The 15,676-nt window shown below is 37.2% G+C and overlaps 1 protein-coding gene and 1 pseudogene across 2 annotated transcripts; one reads left to right on the top strand and one right to left on the bottom strand.

Annotated features, from left to right (window-relative positions):
- The first annotated feature begins 2,152 nt into the window (after positions 1–2,152).
- LOC112097768 (probable disease resistance protein At4g27220) lies at positions 2,153–7,794 on the top strand. Of its 2 annotated transcripts, XM_024183296.1 has the most exons (6): positions 2,153–5,013; positions 5,109–5,195; positions 5,461–5,871; positions 5,954–6,754; positions 6,875–6,999; positions 7,717–7,794. In XM_024183296.1, exons 1-5 carry the CDS (start codon positions 2,623–2,625, stop codon positions 6,929–6,931), a joined length of 3,747 nt encoding a protein of 1,248 aa, XP_024039064.1. In that variant the 5' UTR covers positions 2,153–2,622; the 3' UTR covers positions 6,932–6,999; positions 7,717–7,794. The 2 variants fall into 2 exon arrangements, with proteins under 2 accessions (XP_024039064.1, XP_024039065.1); XM_024183297.1 differs by lacking the exons at positions 6,875–6,999; positions 7,717–7,794 and having other exon boundaries at positions 5,988–6,210.
- On the bottom strand, positions 7,408–14,197 carry LOC112097769 (annotated as a pseudogene).
- Positions 14,198–15,676: the final 1,479 nt, after the last annotated feature.

Raw genomic sequence — 15,676 nt, 5'->3', positions numbered from 1 at the left:
TGATGAAGACCACCATATGCCGAGTCATGGCTTCTCCAAGGCTCCCTAGCTGGGGAATGAGGAGGTTGCGCCCTGCTGCGCCGATACTGTGGTGGCCTCTGATGAGGCTGGCAAGTAGTTACCCGATCTCCTGCTCCACTACTTGAGGCCTGATGGTCTCTCCTCCTGATCGGCCCGTTCCCTGGCAATGCTTTCTTCTCTTTCTTCCCCAACCCATCTAACTGCTCTGTCTTGATCCGTGCTGCCTTTTCCTCTTCAATCTCAATGTCCCTCTTAGCCTGCTCGTATGCGGCGGCGTACGTTTGAATAACTGGGCTTCTCAAGTTGTACCACAGTCTTCCTATCTTCACCCCTTCTTTCAGTCCCCTTAATGCCTGAGGATGGTTGAAGGCTCCCAAATCAAGGACAGCACGGTGAAACCTCTTGATGAATTCCCGAAGTGTTTCTTGTTCCCCCTGCTTCATGTTTTTCAATTCCATCATGTCATCTTCTGGTGTCATTGCCCCACGAAACTGCTCTGCAAATTCCTGGCACATCTGCTCGAAGGTTTGAATGCTCCCCCGAGGAAGTTTCCTGTACCACTCTCGTGCACGTCCCTCAAGGGATAGTGGGAACACCCTGCACCTTTGGGATTGAGATAATCCTTGTACCCCAGTTATGTCGTTGAAGCGCTCTATGTGCACCAGAGGATCAGTTCACCCCGAATATCTAAGGTCTGGGAGGCGGAAATCTCTCGGAATAACTGCCCTCATGATCTCTGCTGCGAGCGGTGATTCTCCGTCCAGCATTATCCTCCAACCAGGAGCTCTGCTCCTTCCTTGCATGTCGTCGATTATCTGCGCTAGCCTGCGCACTTCCTCTTCCAGCTGCACTGCACGACCAGGGTCACGTGCTGCAACTTGATCCCGCTCTTGCTCTACATCATGCAAGTGTTGCCTCAGCTCTGTTTCATCTGCATTTGCCACCCCGTCGTCCTCATCCAAAAACTGTCTTGCCGGGGATTGCTCTTCCTCTCTACGGGATTCTCCCCGCAGAGGTATGTTACCTCTCTCACCACCAAATCTCCCGGTGGTTTGACTTCTCCTCGTACTATCGGGACATGGTGCAACTCCACCAACTCTCATCCTTTCCTCCTGGGTTACCCTTCGTTCACTCCGTAGCTCATGCAGGATGGTTGTCAGGGTCTCCATATGCTTTTCCATCCGTTCCATCCGGTCGAACATGGCTTTTTCCCGTGCTTCACTGGCTATCTCCCTCAGCGTCACGAAATCGTTAAGCCTCATATCACCCCCTTGTGCACTACTTCCTCCTGTCTCCATTGCTTTTCACTTGCTTCACTCCTCTTCTTGCTATCAACAGAAGCTTTTTGATCAGCTCCCCATAGACGGCGCCAAAATGTTGATGCGAGATTCTGGTTGTCCTCGTTCTACGACCAGGGTCTCTGCTCGATCAACTTCACCACGACCAGGATCTCTCCTCGTAAAAGCTTCTTCTCCAGAGGTTCCTGCGCACACAGACAGGTCAGAGTACGCCGGTTGTTTTCCCGGCGCAAACCCTCCGACGCTCAAGTCAGATATGAAGGTTCGGGGAACGCTTGCCACAGATCTTATGGCTTTTGGGTAGTTTTCTCTTCTTTAGAATTTCTTTTATCTCTCTTCTAATCTCAAAATTGCTAACCCTTTTACTTTCGTTGGCTACCTTTTTATAGGCTTCCTCTGAATCCCAGTTTTTCGCAGTCTACGCCCGTTATCCTCCCACCTCTCGAACGTGGATTCCCCATTTCCGTAGTCGTGGATGGTTGTGTGGCCTTCGTGCCTAGATTCTCGGGCTGGAGAGCATGCCTCGCCAACTATCGTTGATCGGGTCTCCTCGAATCAACCCTTAGCAAGAATACAACAGGAATGACTTTATGCTTCTTACAGGAAATTGGCCTCGCGGATGACGTGCTCGTGGATGAGCAGGATATTCCTGCCCCTGTTCCCCTGCTACCTGGCTCTTACAGGACACACCTGCTCGCAGACTTCTGCCACCAAACATCTGCTCATCACGTCTGGTCTCATCGGAGTATTTCCCTCAAACACTTTGCGTTCATTTCACTGAACAGAATTAATTCTGCTGACTTAAATTTTTTAAAATATAAAGTCAGTGAATCCCGCTGTAGAAATCAAATAATTGGCTACCATTTGTCCGACGCACATCTCGCAACCATGCAAGTCTTTCTCCATCTCAATCAACATTCTCAATCATCTTGATTGTTTTTATTCTTCAGCTTTGCGCCTTTCCGCCACCAACTCTTTGGACCTTTCACTGGATCAAGCAACACCTTTGGTTATTACAATCTTCGGATCTCAACATTAATACGAATCGTACGTGTATCTGTTTTCTTTATTTATTTTTGCTCTGTTCCCTGTCCACTTGTCTCTGTTTTGTTCTGTATCTACTCTTCTGATGTATTTTTACTCTGTCAATAAATCCCTTCTCTTCTTCTTCATCTCTACATCTTTTTAGTTGTTGTCTCTGTTCAGCTTCCTTTTGGTTCGCTTCACTTCACATCTACATACTTTACAAAATTCTAAAATTTGACCCAAAAAAAAAAAAGAGAGAAAAGGGAAAGAATTGAAGATGGTGGAAAGCATAGTAACTGTTGTGTTAGAAGTTGCAAAGTGCTTGGGTCCTCCCACTGAAAGACAATTGAGTTATGTGCGTAACTACGGGAGCAACTTTGAGAATCTCAAGACTGAACTTGAGAAGCTCAAGGATGACGGTGCCAGTATGCAGCACGGGGTTGATGAGGCTAAAAGAAAAGGAGAAGAGATCGAAAAGAACGTTGAGAAATGGCTTGCAAGTGTCAACAACATCATTACTGAGGCTGAGAAATTTACAGGCGATGCAGATAAAGCAAACAAGCGTTGTTTCATGGGGCTGTGTCCAAATTTGAAGACCCGCCATCAGCTTAGCAAGGAAGCGGTGAGGCAATTCGAAGCTATTGTCAAACTTCGGGAAGCTGGGAGATTTGATAGAATTTCCTACCGTAAAGCTCTGGAGGACATAAGGCTTATATCTAACAAAGACTACGAGGCATTTGAATCAAGAATCTCCACTTTGAATAATGCACTTCGTGCATTACAAGATCCTGATGTGAACATGGTTGGGATTTATGGAATGGGTGGCATCGGAAAGACGACACTAGCAAAAGAGGTTGCTATTCAGTTCAAGAGAGACCAGCTATTTGATCAAGTGATTTTTGTGGAGGTGCCCCAGATTCCAGACATAAGAAAGATTCAAGGAGAAATCGCTGATAAATTAGGTCTCATATTTTTCGAAGAGACCGAATCTGGAAGGGCAAGGAGTCTTTATAATCGATTGAAGGATGAGAAAAAGATCCTTGTAATTTTAGATAATGTTTGGGAAAGTGTTGATTTGCAGGATGTAGGAATTCCTCACGGAGATAATCACAAGGGGTGTAAAATATTGATGACGGCAAGAAGTGAAGATATATTGTCTGGCAAGATGGATTGCCGACATAATTTCTCAGTTGGCGTTCTAAGAGAAGACGAAGCTTGGAGTCTATTCAAGAAGATGGCAGGGGAGTATATCAACAGTAGTGAATTCAAATGGGTGGCAACGGATGTGGCAAATGAATGCGCAGGTTTGCCTGTTTCCATTGTAACAGTAGCGAGGGCGTTGAGAAATAAGAGATTATTTGAATGGAAGGACGCTTTGGGACAGTTAAGAAGGCCTTCCTCAACGAACTTTAAAGATATACAGCCGGCTGCTTATTCAGCTATAGAGTTGAGTTACAACAAATTAGAAGGAGAGGAGCTCAAGAAGATCTTTTTGCTAATAGGCTACACCTACATATCGTCCATTAATGACGTGTTAATGTATGGCATGGGTTTGGGTTTGTTTCAAGGAATCAATAGGATGGAAGAAGCACGAGCTCGAGTGTATACATTGGTGTACAAACTCAAGGCTTCTTGTATGTTGCTTGAGCATGGAAGCAAAAATGAACATTGGTTTTCTATGCATGATGTTGTTCGTGATGTTGCCATAGCAATTGCAACCAGAGAACAAAATGTGCTTACGATGAGATATGAACTGGTTAATTCACGGGAATGGCTAGATGAAGGTGCGCTTAAGTTTTACACTTCGATTGTCTTACACGACAGCAAGATGAATGTTCTTCTTCCTGAAGTTTTGGAATGTCCTCAACTGCAACTTCTCTCTTTGTGGACTGAGAAATCTTCATTAATCACACTTCCAGACAATTTTTTCAGGAAGTTGACGCAAGTCAGAGTTTTAGACTTGACTTATATGCATCTATCATTACTGCCTTCATCACTTGGTCTCCTAACAAACCTTCGAACATTGTGTTTGTATTGCAGCGAATTGCAAGATATAGCTGTTATAGGAGAATTAAAGAACCTAGAAATCCTTTGCTTAAGGGGTTCTTATATTGAGCAGTTGCCTGTGGAAATAGGCCAATTGACTCAGTTAAGGTCGCTTGATTTGAGAGACTGTGACAGACTACAGGTTATTCCCCCAAATGTTTTATCAAATTTATCCCATTTGGAGGAATTATACATTCGTAGCTTTAATAAGTGGGAGGTGGAGGTGGAAGCTGCAGGGGTCAAGAATGCAAGCCTTGAAGAGTTGAAGCGTTTGCCTAACTTGACCACCTTAGAATTATGCATCCCAGATGTCAACACTCTGCCGAAGGGGCTGTTCTTCGAGAAGCTGGAAAGGTACAGAATATGTATTGGACGTTGGTGTTGGGAGGATACCCCACCTACGTGTTCTAGAACATTCAGACTCCTCCTTGGCACCGACAATTGTATCAGCTTCAAGAGTGGACATATCGTGCAACTTCAGCGAATTGAAGACCTTTGTTTATCTAGATTGCCAGACCAAGATATCATTGAATTAGTTAATAACAAATTGGGCTCTTATTCTTCCCAACTGAAGCATCTCTGGGTCGAAGGTTGTCAAGCCCCCAGTCCGAAAGAGTCAAAGGTATGATATGATCTTCCTAAATTTCGAACATATCAAAGCAGCCAGTGCAAAAACAGATTCTTCATTTCTAATGAGTATGACTATGTTCTAAACAGAGATGCAAGGAATCGACAAGTGAAATGCGATCAAATGAAATCATTTTGGAGGACCATGTCAACGTTCCTAATACATTTTTCCTCAAGGTCGGATATTAATGATCCAATGGTCATATTCTTATGATTTTTTCCTTTTTTTGTTGCTGCTTTATTATATATTCTCCTTTCCTAGGAAATATAGGCTAGAGTGAATCAGGGATTAACGAACATATTTCATAATTATATTAAAATTTTCATCCCGAGTAACGTAGGTGTAACAAATACATTCTCGGATGAAAGAAAAAGTACTCTGAATGCGCTTATATACTAACTTTGATCTCCTCATATAACGGTTGGAAAGTTTTGTGAACAGGGTGGGTTACCAAACTTGGAGACCTTGGAGCTGTATAATGTAAATGTGGAGAGGATTTGGAAAAGCCAACTTCCGGCCATGTCTTGTGGCATTCAAACTTTAACCCGGTTGATTGTATATGGCTGTGGGGAATTAAGATGTCTGTTTTCATCTTCTATAGTTAACAGCTTTATTCGACTCCAACACCTTGAGATAGATGAGTGCCCTATTTTGGAAGAGATAATAGTCATAGACCAGCAAGAAAGGAAGAATGTTGTGTTCCCTCAGTTACAATTTCTAAAGATGGTAGATCTCGAAAAGCTCACAAGCTTCTGCACAGGAGATGTGCACATTGAATTTCCAACATTGGAAACTTTAGAAGTAATAAGGTGTCCTGAATTCCTTTTAACTGCTCATGACTTGACAAAAGAGGTACGTACAAGATTTAAAATTTACTCTTAATAATTGGCATTACGTTTTCTTTTTGGTCCTGATTTATCATGCATCCAACCAGGTATTCCCCAATTTGAAATATTTGACCATTGAAGGAAAGAAGATACCAATGGCAGCTGAGTTTCCAGAGGACATGTTTTGCAAACTCAACTTTCTTGATGTTATATTTGAAGAGTCAACTACTATTTCATCACTTGATTTCCTTCGGAGATTTCACAGCATAAGAGAACTCACAATAAGGGGAGGAGGATATGTTGGGGGCGTTAAGCCATCATATGGAGTAGAAAATTGGACGAAGGCAATCATAAGGAATCTACACAATTGTTGTGATCTGAAGCATATTTTGATCCAGGAATCCAAAATGGACAATTTGGTTGATCTAACAGTTGAGTATTGTGACCATTTGATTAATCTAGTGCCACCTTCAACATCGTTTCAGAATCTGACAACTTTGAAGGTGTGGAGATGCAAAGGATTGATAAATGTGCTAACATCCTCGACAGCAAAGAGTTTGGTACGACTGACAGAGATGAGTATCGTTGACTGCAGCATGATAACAGAAGTAGTGGCAGATGATGAGGGAAATGCTGCAAAAGATGAAATTGTTTTCAGCGAGTTGATGGACTTGGAGCTTTGTGATTTAAGAAGACTTACAAGCTTCTGCTCTGGCAATTGTGCCTTCAAGTTCCCAGCTTTGACATATTTAAGTGTGGATAAATGCCCCAATATGAAGATTTTCTCTGGAACAGAATTAAGCACTCCCAGTTTACACGAAGTAGAGAAACGCTGGCTGTCTGGTGAGTATTGGACTTGGAAGGGTGACCTTAATTCTACCATACAACAGATATATCTTGAAACAAAGGTACGTATTCATTACTCAGAGACCCAAAAGTTACTGTTCAATTAGATTAAGCACTCCCATTTTATTTGAAAACTGTTGTTCCTGCTTTCACCTTCAATTTGTTTTGTTCGTTGTTTACAGGAAGTCCAAAATCATAAAGATGATTCAGGCCAACCTTCTGTGCAGCATCAGGAATGAGGCCAATTTTCATTGAAATTTGTGAGACATGGTATGCAGCTCGTGTATTTTCTATCAAAGTTAAGACGGTAAGAGGGCCTTCATTTTTTATTGTTATTGTTCTACATTTTGGCTTCTCTTGATTACTCAAACCCAGTTTCAAAGAGTTATAATACAACACTTTCGGAAATTTCTGTCACTCACATCATTCCAGGTTGAATGGTGGAAGGGTCCTTCATCTATGCTGTTTCAGACATCTTGAAAGACTATATAAGAATCTAAATTAAAGATGTGTGAATCAGACTTGTCTTGTGTGCACGTGAGCCATGTGTTAGATTGCTGGTGTAGTAGTAAAAGTAGACATTCAGCACATGTTCATTGTAGTAAATATTCAACAAAGATGATAATACAGCAACAGAAATTGGGGTTTTAGGCCATCAGACAAACAATTGTGAAACAAGTGGGTAGAGGGAATAATAAAAATCGAAAGACATGGATGGGAAGAATATGAGATCATTGATAGAACCTAAATACAAATTCAATCAATTCATTAAGCCATCAAAAGTTAGTTACAAACCACTCTATCTTAACAGATGTAATTTACCATCATCTAAAACCGCTATATCCTAACATATGTAATGTACCATTATCAATTTCTGCTATGTTATGTTTGTATAGCCTAATATGTTTGGCTTGGTCTTGTCTAATATATTTGGCTTGGTTTTGTATCCTTTCCAAACATATGAATATTTACTCAAGCGCATGTTTGCGCCATCTGAACATTGAGTGGTTTGATATCTCTGCAGCGCATGTAGGTCAAAAACTGACCAGGCAGCTCCTCCAAAAGTGCTTGTACAACAGAAATTTGCCCACCTGTTCAGAAAACAATGGGTTCGTTTGTTAAGGCATGAAAAAATTCAGAAACTTTTGTGAATTAACTCCCAAATTCAATATTTTGAACTAATTTTGTCAATGAATCATATGCACTCACTATGAACTTCTCGCATTGGAACAAATTGTACTATATCTCTGGTAGCTACCCGATCGGTAGAGCTCTCTAATCTACGGCCATTATCAGCATCAAGAATCTGCAACAAAAGTGGGATAATACCACACTGCATATGTACTCTAAATTGAATCTATCAAACTATAGAAAAAAGAAGTTCAATGCTAGTAAGAAGATATTCCAGTTGGAAAACATTGTGTACCTCCATTTGTGTAAAATCTGCACCTCCCACACCCACAATTAGAATTGACAGGGGAAGATCAGAAGCCCTTACCAAAGCATCTTTCGTTTCTTGGAGATCTGTCAGAACTCCATCCTAGATAGACCATGCAAATTTACAAATCACCCAAAAAGAATGATAGAAAGAGAAAACTGTGAATATATAGAATCATTGTAATCACCGTTATAATGAGTAAGACAAAATACTTGCTTCTGTCGAATGAGAGGGACTGTCCAGCAATTCGTGCAGCTGTGTTGATCACTTGACCAAACAGAGTCGGTCCTGCCAAAGAAACATTGTTTAGAGCGCTTGCATAAGCAGCCATAATGCCTTCAACTCCATCTACCTATTAAATAAAGAACCCAGCAGTTAATAAAAAAAAATGGAAGAGGATAAAATATACATCTTTTAGGATAAAATTCCAAGGAAATTTTCAGAAAATGTAGAAACATATTATAATGTTTGTTATTAAAAATGAAAAGTTATGGGAGACAAGCCAACCAAATAAGGATTACAGCAAAGTTGTGAACTCCAGTTACCCCTACCTCAAAGCCACCTGCTCTTCCATTCAAGTTAAAACAATGTGATACAGTGCCATCAAATGTCTTCCCTCCAAATCCCCATGCAGGAAAGCGTCTATCAGAATCATAAAATTGTATGACCTCCCCAATTTCCATTATTGCCTGTAAATGGTTTAAGAGGCCAATAACTAATCAGTGATATTCTCTCTCAACTTCTACGAACTATTGAAATATATATTTCCCTATGACGGCCATAGAAAGACTTGAAAGTCACATGCATTTTCTAAGTCGAAAACACTGGACAAAATGACCATTTATGACCTTCAGAGTTCAGAGATCACTTGTCAAAATGTGAGTCATAAAAAAACCTTACCTGCTGGTAAGAATTCAATCTGCCTGAAGGATCAATATAGTGCAAAGAATTTGGATTTCGAGGGATTTCCATTTGAAGCTGGATGATTTTGCATTTAACGAGAGGCAAGATGAAGTTGGACCAAATAAGAGGAAATAAACAAAACAAAACGATTACATTGCCAATTTATCTTCAACAAGCAATCTCTTTCTAATTACCTGTAAAGTCGACTGCAACCATAAAATTCAACTCAAAGCCACTAGATATGTAATCCAGAAAACTATATTGCTCTTTCTCAACAAACTTTTCAACAAACAACTGACTTTTCAGAACCTAGGAAAAAGTCGGAAAAAAAATAAAGTGATTAAATTATCAAAAACCATAAGCATGAACAAACACCTTTGGTGGAGTTAAAACAAAAAAGAATAAACACCTTGTCATGGCCACATTGAGTTGATGGTAACATAAATGTTGCACCAGTTCTTCCTTGATAAAGTTTCTCCAGGTCTCCAACTGATTTCTGAATTTTACTAATAACAGAAATAGAAAACCTTGACATCAGAAAGGCAAAAGGATAAAAGAGGGAAGCTAATGACATTAAGAAATTTAACAGTTACCCCATCAGTACGTGATTTCCACTGGTATTGAAATCAAAACATTCAATGATTAATGGGTTTTCCTGTACCAAAGAAAATCATATACTAAAAAACATTTCCCCATGACCAAACTTCACTACCTAATATACATTTAAGTAACAAGCACAAGAAGATGATAAGGTTACCTTGCTCACAAATTGCTGCATGCTCAAAGTTATTGGTCTCCAAATGGGATGCAAGTTATTGTTTATCACCTCCGTCTTGTAGATAGGAACAGAATTTCCACTCTCAACAATTCTAGATATTCTTAAGAATGGATCCTATAGAATATAAGAAGAAGAAGAATGAGCATCTACATTAATAGATTAATTAGTGAACCTCCAAACTTAGCTACTTTGTCAGAACTTACACTTTTGGAAAACAGGTCTACATTTTGCAAATGCGAGCAACGGAATGCTATTTCAACAGCACTCTTGGAAGCAACTGTTTCCTCAGCATGGACAGAGAGTGTCCCAAAGTTTCTTGAAACTCGAGGCCCGTAATTGTTATGGAGTTTTAAGGTTAAAGTTCGATTTTGTTTGGTCACTATCTGCCATTTAAAAGGAAAATATGACACTTGTTAGTGAAAAAGAAGAATGCTTAAGAAGAAGACGAATGCTAGTAAAAAGCATCTGAGAATATTTTGCCCTTTTTTTTGTTTTAGGAAACAGATTTTTACAGAAAATTAGATGGGCATATTTTGCCCATTGAATAAAGAGAAAATACATATATTCATCAAACAAAATATAACCCAGAAACTTACCTCAGAGAGAACACAACTAGCTTCTCCCAGGAAGTCTTGATCCTCCAACTTTAGCATCTGTAGGGCAACGTAAATAAGAAGCTTGAACTTTAAACTTCACGCTTCAACAAATATTTTGTCATGAGATAATAATGACTTGAAAGTAATTAGGGATCACTGCAGCAAAGAATCAAAAGAACACTAGATTTCCTACTTAATGTCTTAGAATCCATCTGGATTTGTTCATTTTCTCTTTCCACTGGCATAAATTTACATATTTATCATTTTTCCCAGTAATGTTAATACCATTTACAATTGACATAAATAATCATCACATTTTTAGATTATCTAACTGTTTTCAGCAAATGCTTCCAAATGATTACAGTTTCTAGGATTATAACCATCAAAATTTTTTCATTTTGACTCAAATTCCACAGACGAATACATCATAGGCTCTAAAGATTTACTTATCCATTCCAATACTGACAATATGGTCATTTTTTACAGAAACTTCTTTAGGTCATGGCAGCAACTATTTAACTGTATTGTTTTTAACAACATAGATAAAATTCCATTTTGGAAAAAGAAAATTTAGCCGTAAGGACCATCAGAAAAATTGTTCTTTCCCAGTTATGGTAGCAGGACAAATATGTCAAACCTTGCAAGATGCAATAGCAGAAAGTTCCATAATAACTATCCTGGCCTTAAGATTTGTTTATGGTATATGACAGCCAACTTTTTAAGTTTCTTGCCATGCTAAATGTTAGTTAATAATCAATCAAGTATTCCCAAATTTCCCGAAATTGATAGAAACTATTGCTGATGCAATTTAGTTTAGACGTATGCTTAGACAACAAATGGATCAGTCAAATGCCTTGGCTAACTCTAAACTTTGGAACTGAAGTATGTGCGTATCATTTACATCTGAATTGAGAGAAAAAAAAATAATTAAGAAATTTTTATATACCTTCACTGGAATATTGTGGTACTTGGTATCCACATCATACACACGAAAGCTGGAAAAAGAAGAATAGCATTAAGAAATTCGAAAACATTAAATATTATCAAATCAAGCAAGGCTTATGAGAAATGATAAGCACACGACCTATCAAGAAAAAAAAAACTTTAAAAAGAACACACTAAAAACTTACACCAAGGGCTGGACGATCTCAAACTGAAAAGCAATTGAAATCTTTCCAATCCAAGCAGGATTCAGATTGTTCATAATCACCTCTGTACGTCCAATCTCCTCCAGCCTCCCATCTCTTTTCTTTGCATACACAACTGCCATGGGATCACTCTATGACACAAAAAGACATGTAAATACATTTGCTTGTGAGTATAAATATAAACATATATTAGTTAAATAACTATAGTTAGTAATCCATCATTAAAATACAGCAGCATTTGATGTATGCTAGTATCAGCTAGTAAAAAGATATACCGCTGACAAATGTTCATTATCAAAGAATTTTATCTTGCACATATAACATATTTGACTAGTGCACAAAATTGCAAAAACAATAAAACCACCAACCATGACTTGTTATACATTATCTGGAACTCTCAAGTTACTGCTCCTTACTGGATTACATTGGAGATAGACTAACAAACTATTCTCGTTTGTCTAAGTTTAGAATTTTGGTGCCAGCACTAAGCGTTATTCAGATCATATATCCCTAGACCCTTTATGAACAGAGAAAGGATATTGACAGGACCATTATGAACAAATAAGCAGATCATATAAGGAGGATACAAGATAACATGAGAATCAATCACCAAGACTACCAACAGCATGAACATGGCATTACTAGACATAAGACAACAATAATATGAAGGCGTACCTTTGATGCGATGTCAAGATCACGCAACTTTGAAGCAGATAAAGATAACTGCAATATATATTCAAAAACATAAGAACGAATACAGATACATGAAAAAGCGGAAAAGGAGTAATCCATGCATATGCTGCACGAAATGAAAATTGTCAGTACGATGTGGGTCAACTGACAGGCAATATATATCTGTCATAAACAGAACATGCAGAAAACCATCATTTCGGATTCTGACAGAATCACTTCTAATATTAAATCTTATAAGCAGCAAGCAATAATATATGTAATTAAGTTTTATATAACAACAGGATGTGACACGTCAATTACAAGCATTGAACCACATTTAATTTGTTATCATATGACTTGTTTCCTTTTCTCCAGGAAAGTTTCCAAGGAGATCCTCAGGTAAGGTCCACATCAATACAGGAATATTACAATCACTTGGTGGTCCACGTTATGGAAAGACATTCTTATCCTCGTAACAACATAATCCTTAATCCACAATCTTTTATAAAGTTAATGGTTTGTCTTATGTAAACCAGCATTCACAAAATCATGTTCCATTCAGGAGAGCATTATCATGGGGAATCTTCACAGGGGTACAAGTCAAATTTGATCATGAGGGGTATGAGTCAAATTTGATCATGAGGGGTATGAGTCAAATTTGATAAATGAGGCATAACCGAATAGTCAACTTTGAGGATACACAGGAAAACCACTGTGCATTCAACAGGATCAAACATCAACTTTCTCAACGTTCACAAGGCCATTGTGCATTCAACACCATTCTTTTTTTATTTACCTTAATCAATCTTAATCTAAAATTCACTCCACAGAATGTTGTTATTGGGTATAAGCAGTTAAACTTACTGTTCTCCATATGCAAAACAAAAGAAGTTGCTTGGTGTGAAACCGTCCAACCAACACCAGCAAAAGATCAGCCACCAGAACAAATTCAAAAAAAAGAAAGAAAGAAAAATGCTTCTCAAAGAAGCACCCGATAGGCATTCTTTTGAGAAGATGCTTAAGTCCTTTGTCCTTTGAAGGAGCACCAAGTAAAATATTCGCTCTCCAAAATTCCAAATACTCATCTTACATTATTTAAAAAAAAGGCATGTTTGGGATTGCGGTTGATTCTTGAATAGGAATCTATACTCTCTATTTGTACTCGAATTATCAAATAACTTTTATTAAATATAGACGATTTAAGTTGTTCGATGTTACACCGACAAGTCATCAAATAAGTAATAACAACAAACATAATTTGGGAATAGATTTTCAAACGAGTGACCATTTGAGAATCCATCACAATTACAGACACGAACAAAATCAGATTTAAAAAATTAAAATAAAAAATTATAAATAAATTAAAAAACATAAACTAATCACAAATTTTTAATTAATTAATTAACTGAAAATAGTTTATTAATAGTGGCAGCGAAAGACTCGTATAAATTCAGGTATACACATATACCTCGATTTGGGTGAAAAGGGCTTGAAGACCGCGAGATTTGAAGAAGAAATCAACGGCGTCGTTTTGTCCAGAAACATTGTTCTGATCAGCCGCGGTAGTGGGCCGGAGCTGGGCCCCACCTACGGCTTGTTTCCCTCCCCTCACATCACTCCCAGACAAACATAATCCCATCTGTTTTTTTTCTCTCTCTTTATTCTCGAAAATTAAAAAATTAACCGAAAAATTTTACCTAAAAGTTTTTGCAACTTTGAGTAACAGAGTACGGAGTCTTACTGTTCGATTGATGTTCTTTAATCTCTCAAATCCGTAGCCTCTGACAGAGATGAGAACTGGAGCGGGGCTTTATTTTTGCTCTCCTCTATTTATAAGCTTTTGCGCTTGAGTCGTTGTATTTGAATTTGACTCTGATTCTCCGGCGAAAATGTAAAGAAATTTCTACTTATTAATTTAATTGCTTTTTCATAAGAAAAAAAATAAAAAGATTAATGTAGAATAATGTAGATGATCTAAAAGATTTTGTCTTTTTTTTTTCTCTCCCCAAAATATAGAATAATGTAGACGATCGATTGTTTTAATGTATTTGGAACGTTTAGATCCACCTAATTATTAATAATAGATAATAATTATATCAAAATTTACCAACTGATTAGGTTTTGTTAATTTTTTTTTTTTTTTTACAGTATCTTAGAGAATAAGTTTCCATTGTATGTATGAAGACAAATACTAGAATTTAGAGTAAAGAATCGGTAAATTTGTAAAGAAATATGAAGAAACAGCAAGGTTTTGAAGAATTCAATTTCTCACCATATTTGGACATTTGGACGTCATTAATGTTAATTGATTTTTTCCGCGTAAAAAACTTCCGGATTGATTTTGTTCCTCCAAATGCCATTCATTGGAAATAAGTTTATTTTTCTGACAACTTCAACTCATAAATTTTAATTATTTTGTTATAATAATAGTACGAACAATTCTATGTATTACGACAAAAAAAAAGAATCTTAATTTTATATCATATATAATTATATATATATAGACTCAAGCAAGAGTATTATTTATCATGTAATTTATTAAACTAATCTCACCTAAAAAGTTATTGAGAAAAGACAGTAAGTTAATATATATTTCGTCTTCCCCAAGGTTTTTGATTAAAAGAATGACTTGATATGGCTGATATTGATAAATTAAAAAGGGAAAAATAATAAACAATGGAGGAATTTTCAAATTAGGTCAACAAGTAATCTTAGTCTATTTAATTTCGTAATAATGGCAATGACGAAGCCCTTATAACATAAGCTTGCAAACGTAATCAAGATATCCGTGGAAAACAAGCAACAATTGCAATGGGGTGGAATAAAATGTCATTCACAGTCAACTACTAAGATACTGAAGGTTCAATCGTTTAAGAGTATTGATAGTTTCTCCCTGTCGAAATTTATGTAAAATATTTATTCGTCTATTATTTTCATAATAGTTAATAATCTCTTCGTATAAAAAAAAACTTAAAAGAAAGTAAAGGTAAATGGGTCATTTACTTGATATTTTATTTTAAAAATATAAAATATATATTTACTATAAGAAAATATGTTTAAAGACAAAATATATATTTCTGTTTATATAATTCATTTAATTAATAATAAAGATGAATAATTAAATAAATTTTAAAATATCTTAAAATAAGAATAATACTATAAAATTATGATGAATGAAAGTTATTGATTATTATAGAAGCAATAAGAAGAGAAATGGAAATGGTATGTATTAATTTCTACATGAAGAAAACTGCCAATCTCCCTTTAATATGCTTTGACAATCGTTAGAATTTCAATAAAATGATAAACTCCTCTACATAATCCATAGTCATTGATCACGTACGTGTACATTTAAGTTGGAAAAAGAAGAAGAAGAAGATAATTATAGTATAATAAAATCAGAATGCGTATGTCATAACTAATTTCACTAAATGGTTATAATAAGTTTT

Source organism: Citrus clementina, unplaced genomic scaffold (assembly GCF_000493195.1).
Source record: "Citrus clementina cultivar Clemenules unplaced genomic scaffold, Citrus_clementina_v1.0 scaffold_5, whole genome shotgun sequence".
Taxonomy (NCBI): domain Eukaryota; kingdom Viridiplantae; phylum Streptophyta; class Magnoliopsida; order Sapindales; family Rutaceae; genus Citrus; species Citrus x clementina.
The sequence above is the reverse complement of the archived record's forward strand: the minus strand, read 5'-3'. Positions and strand labels throughout refer to the sequence as shown.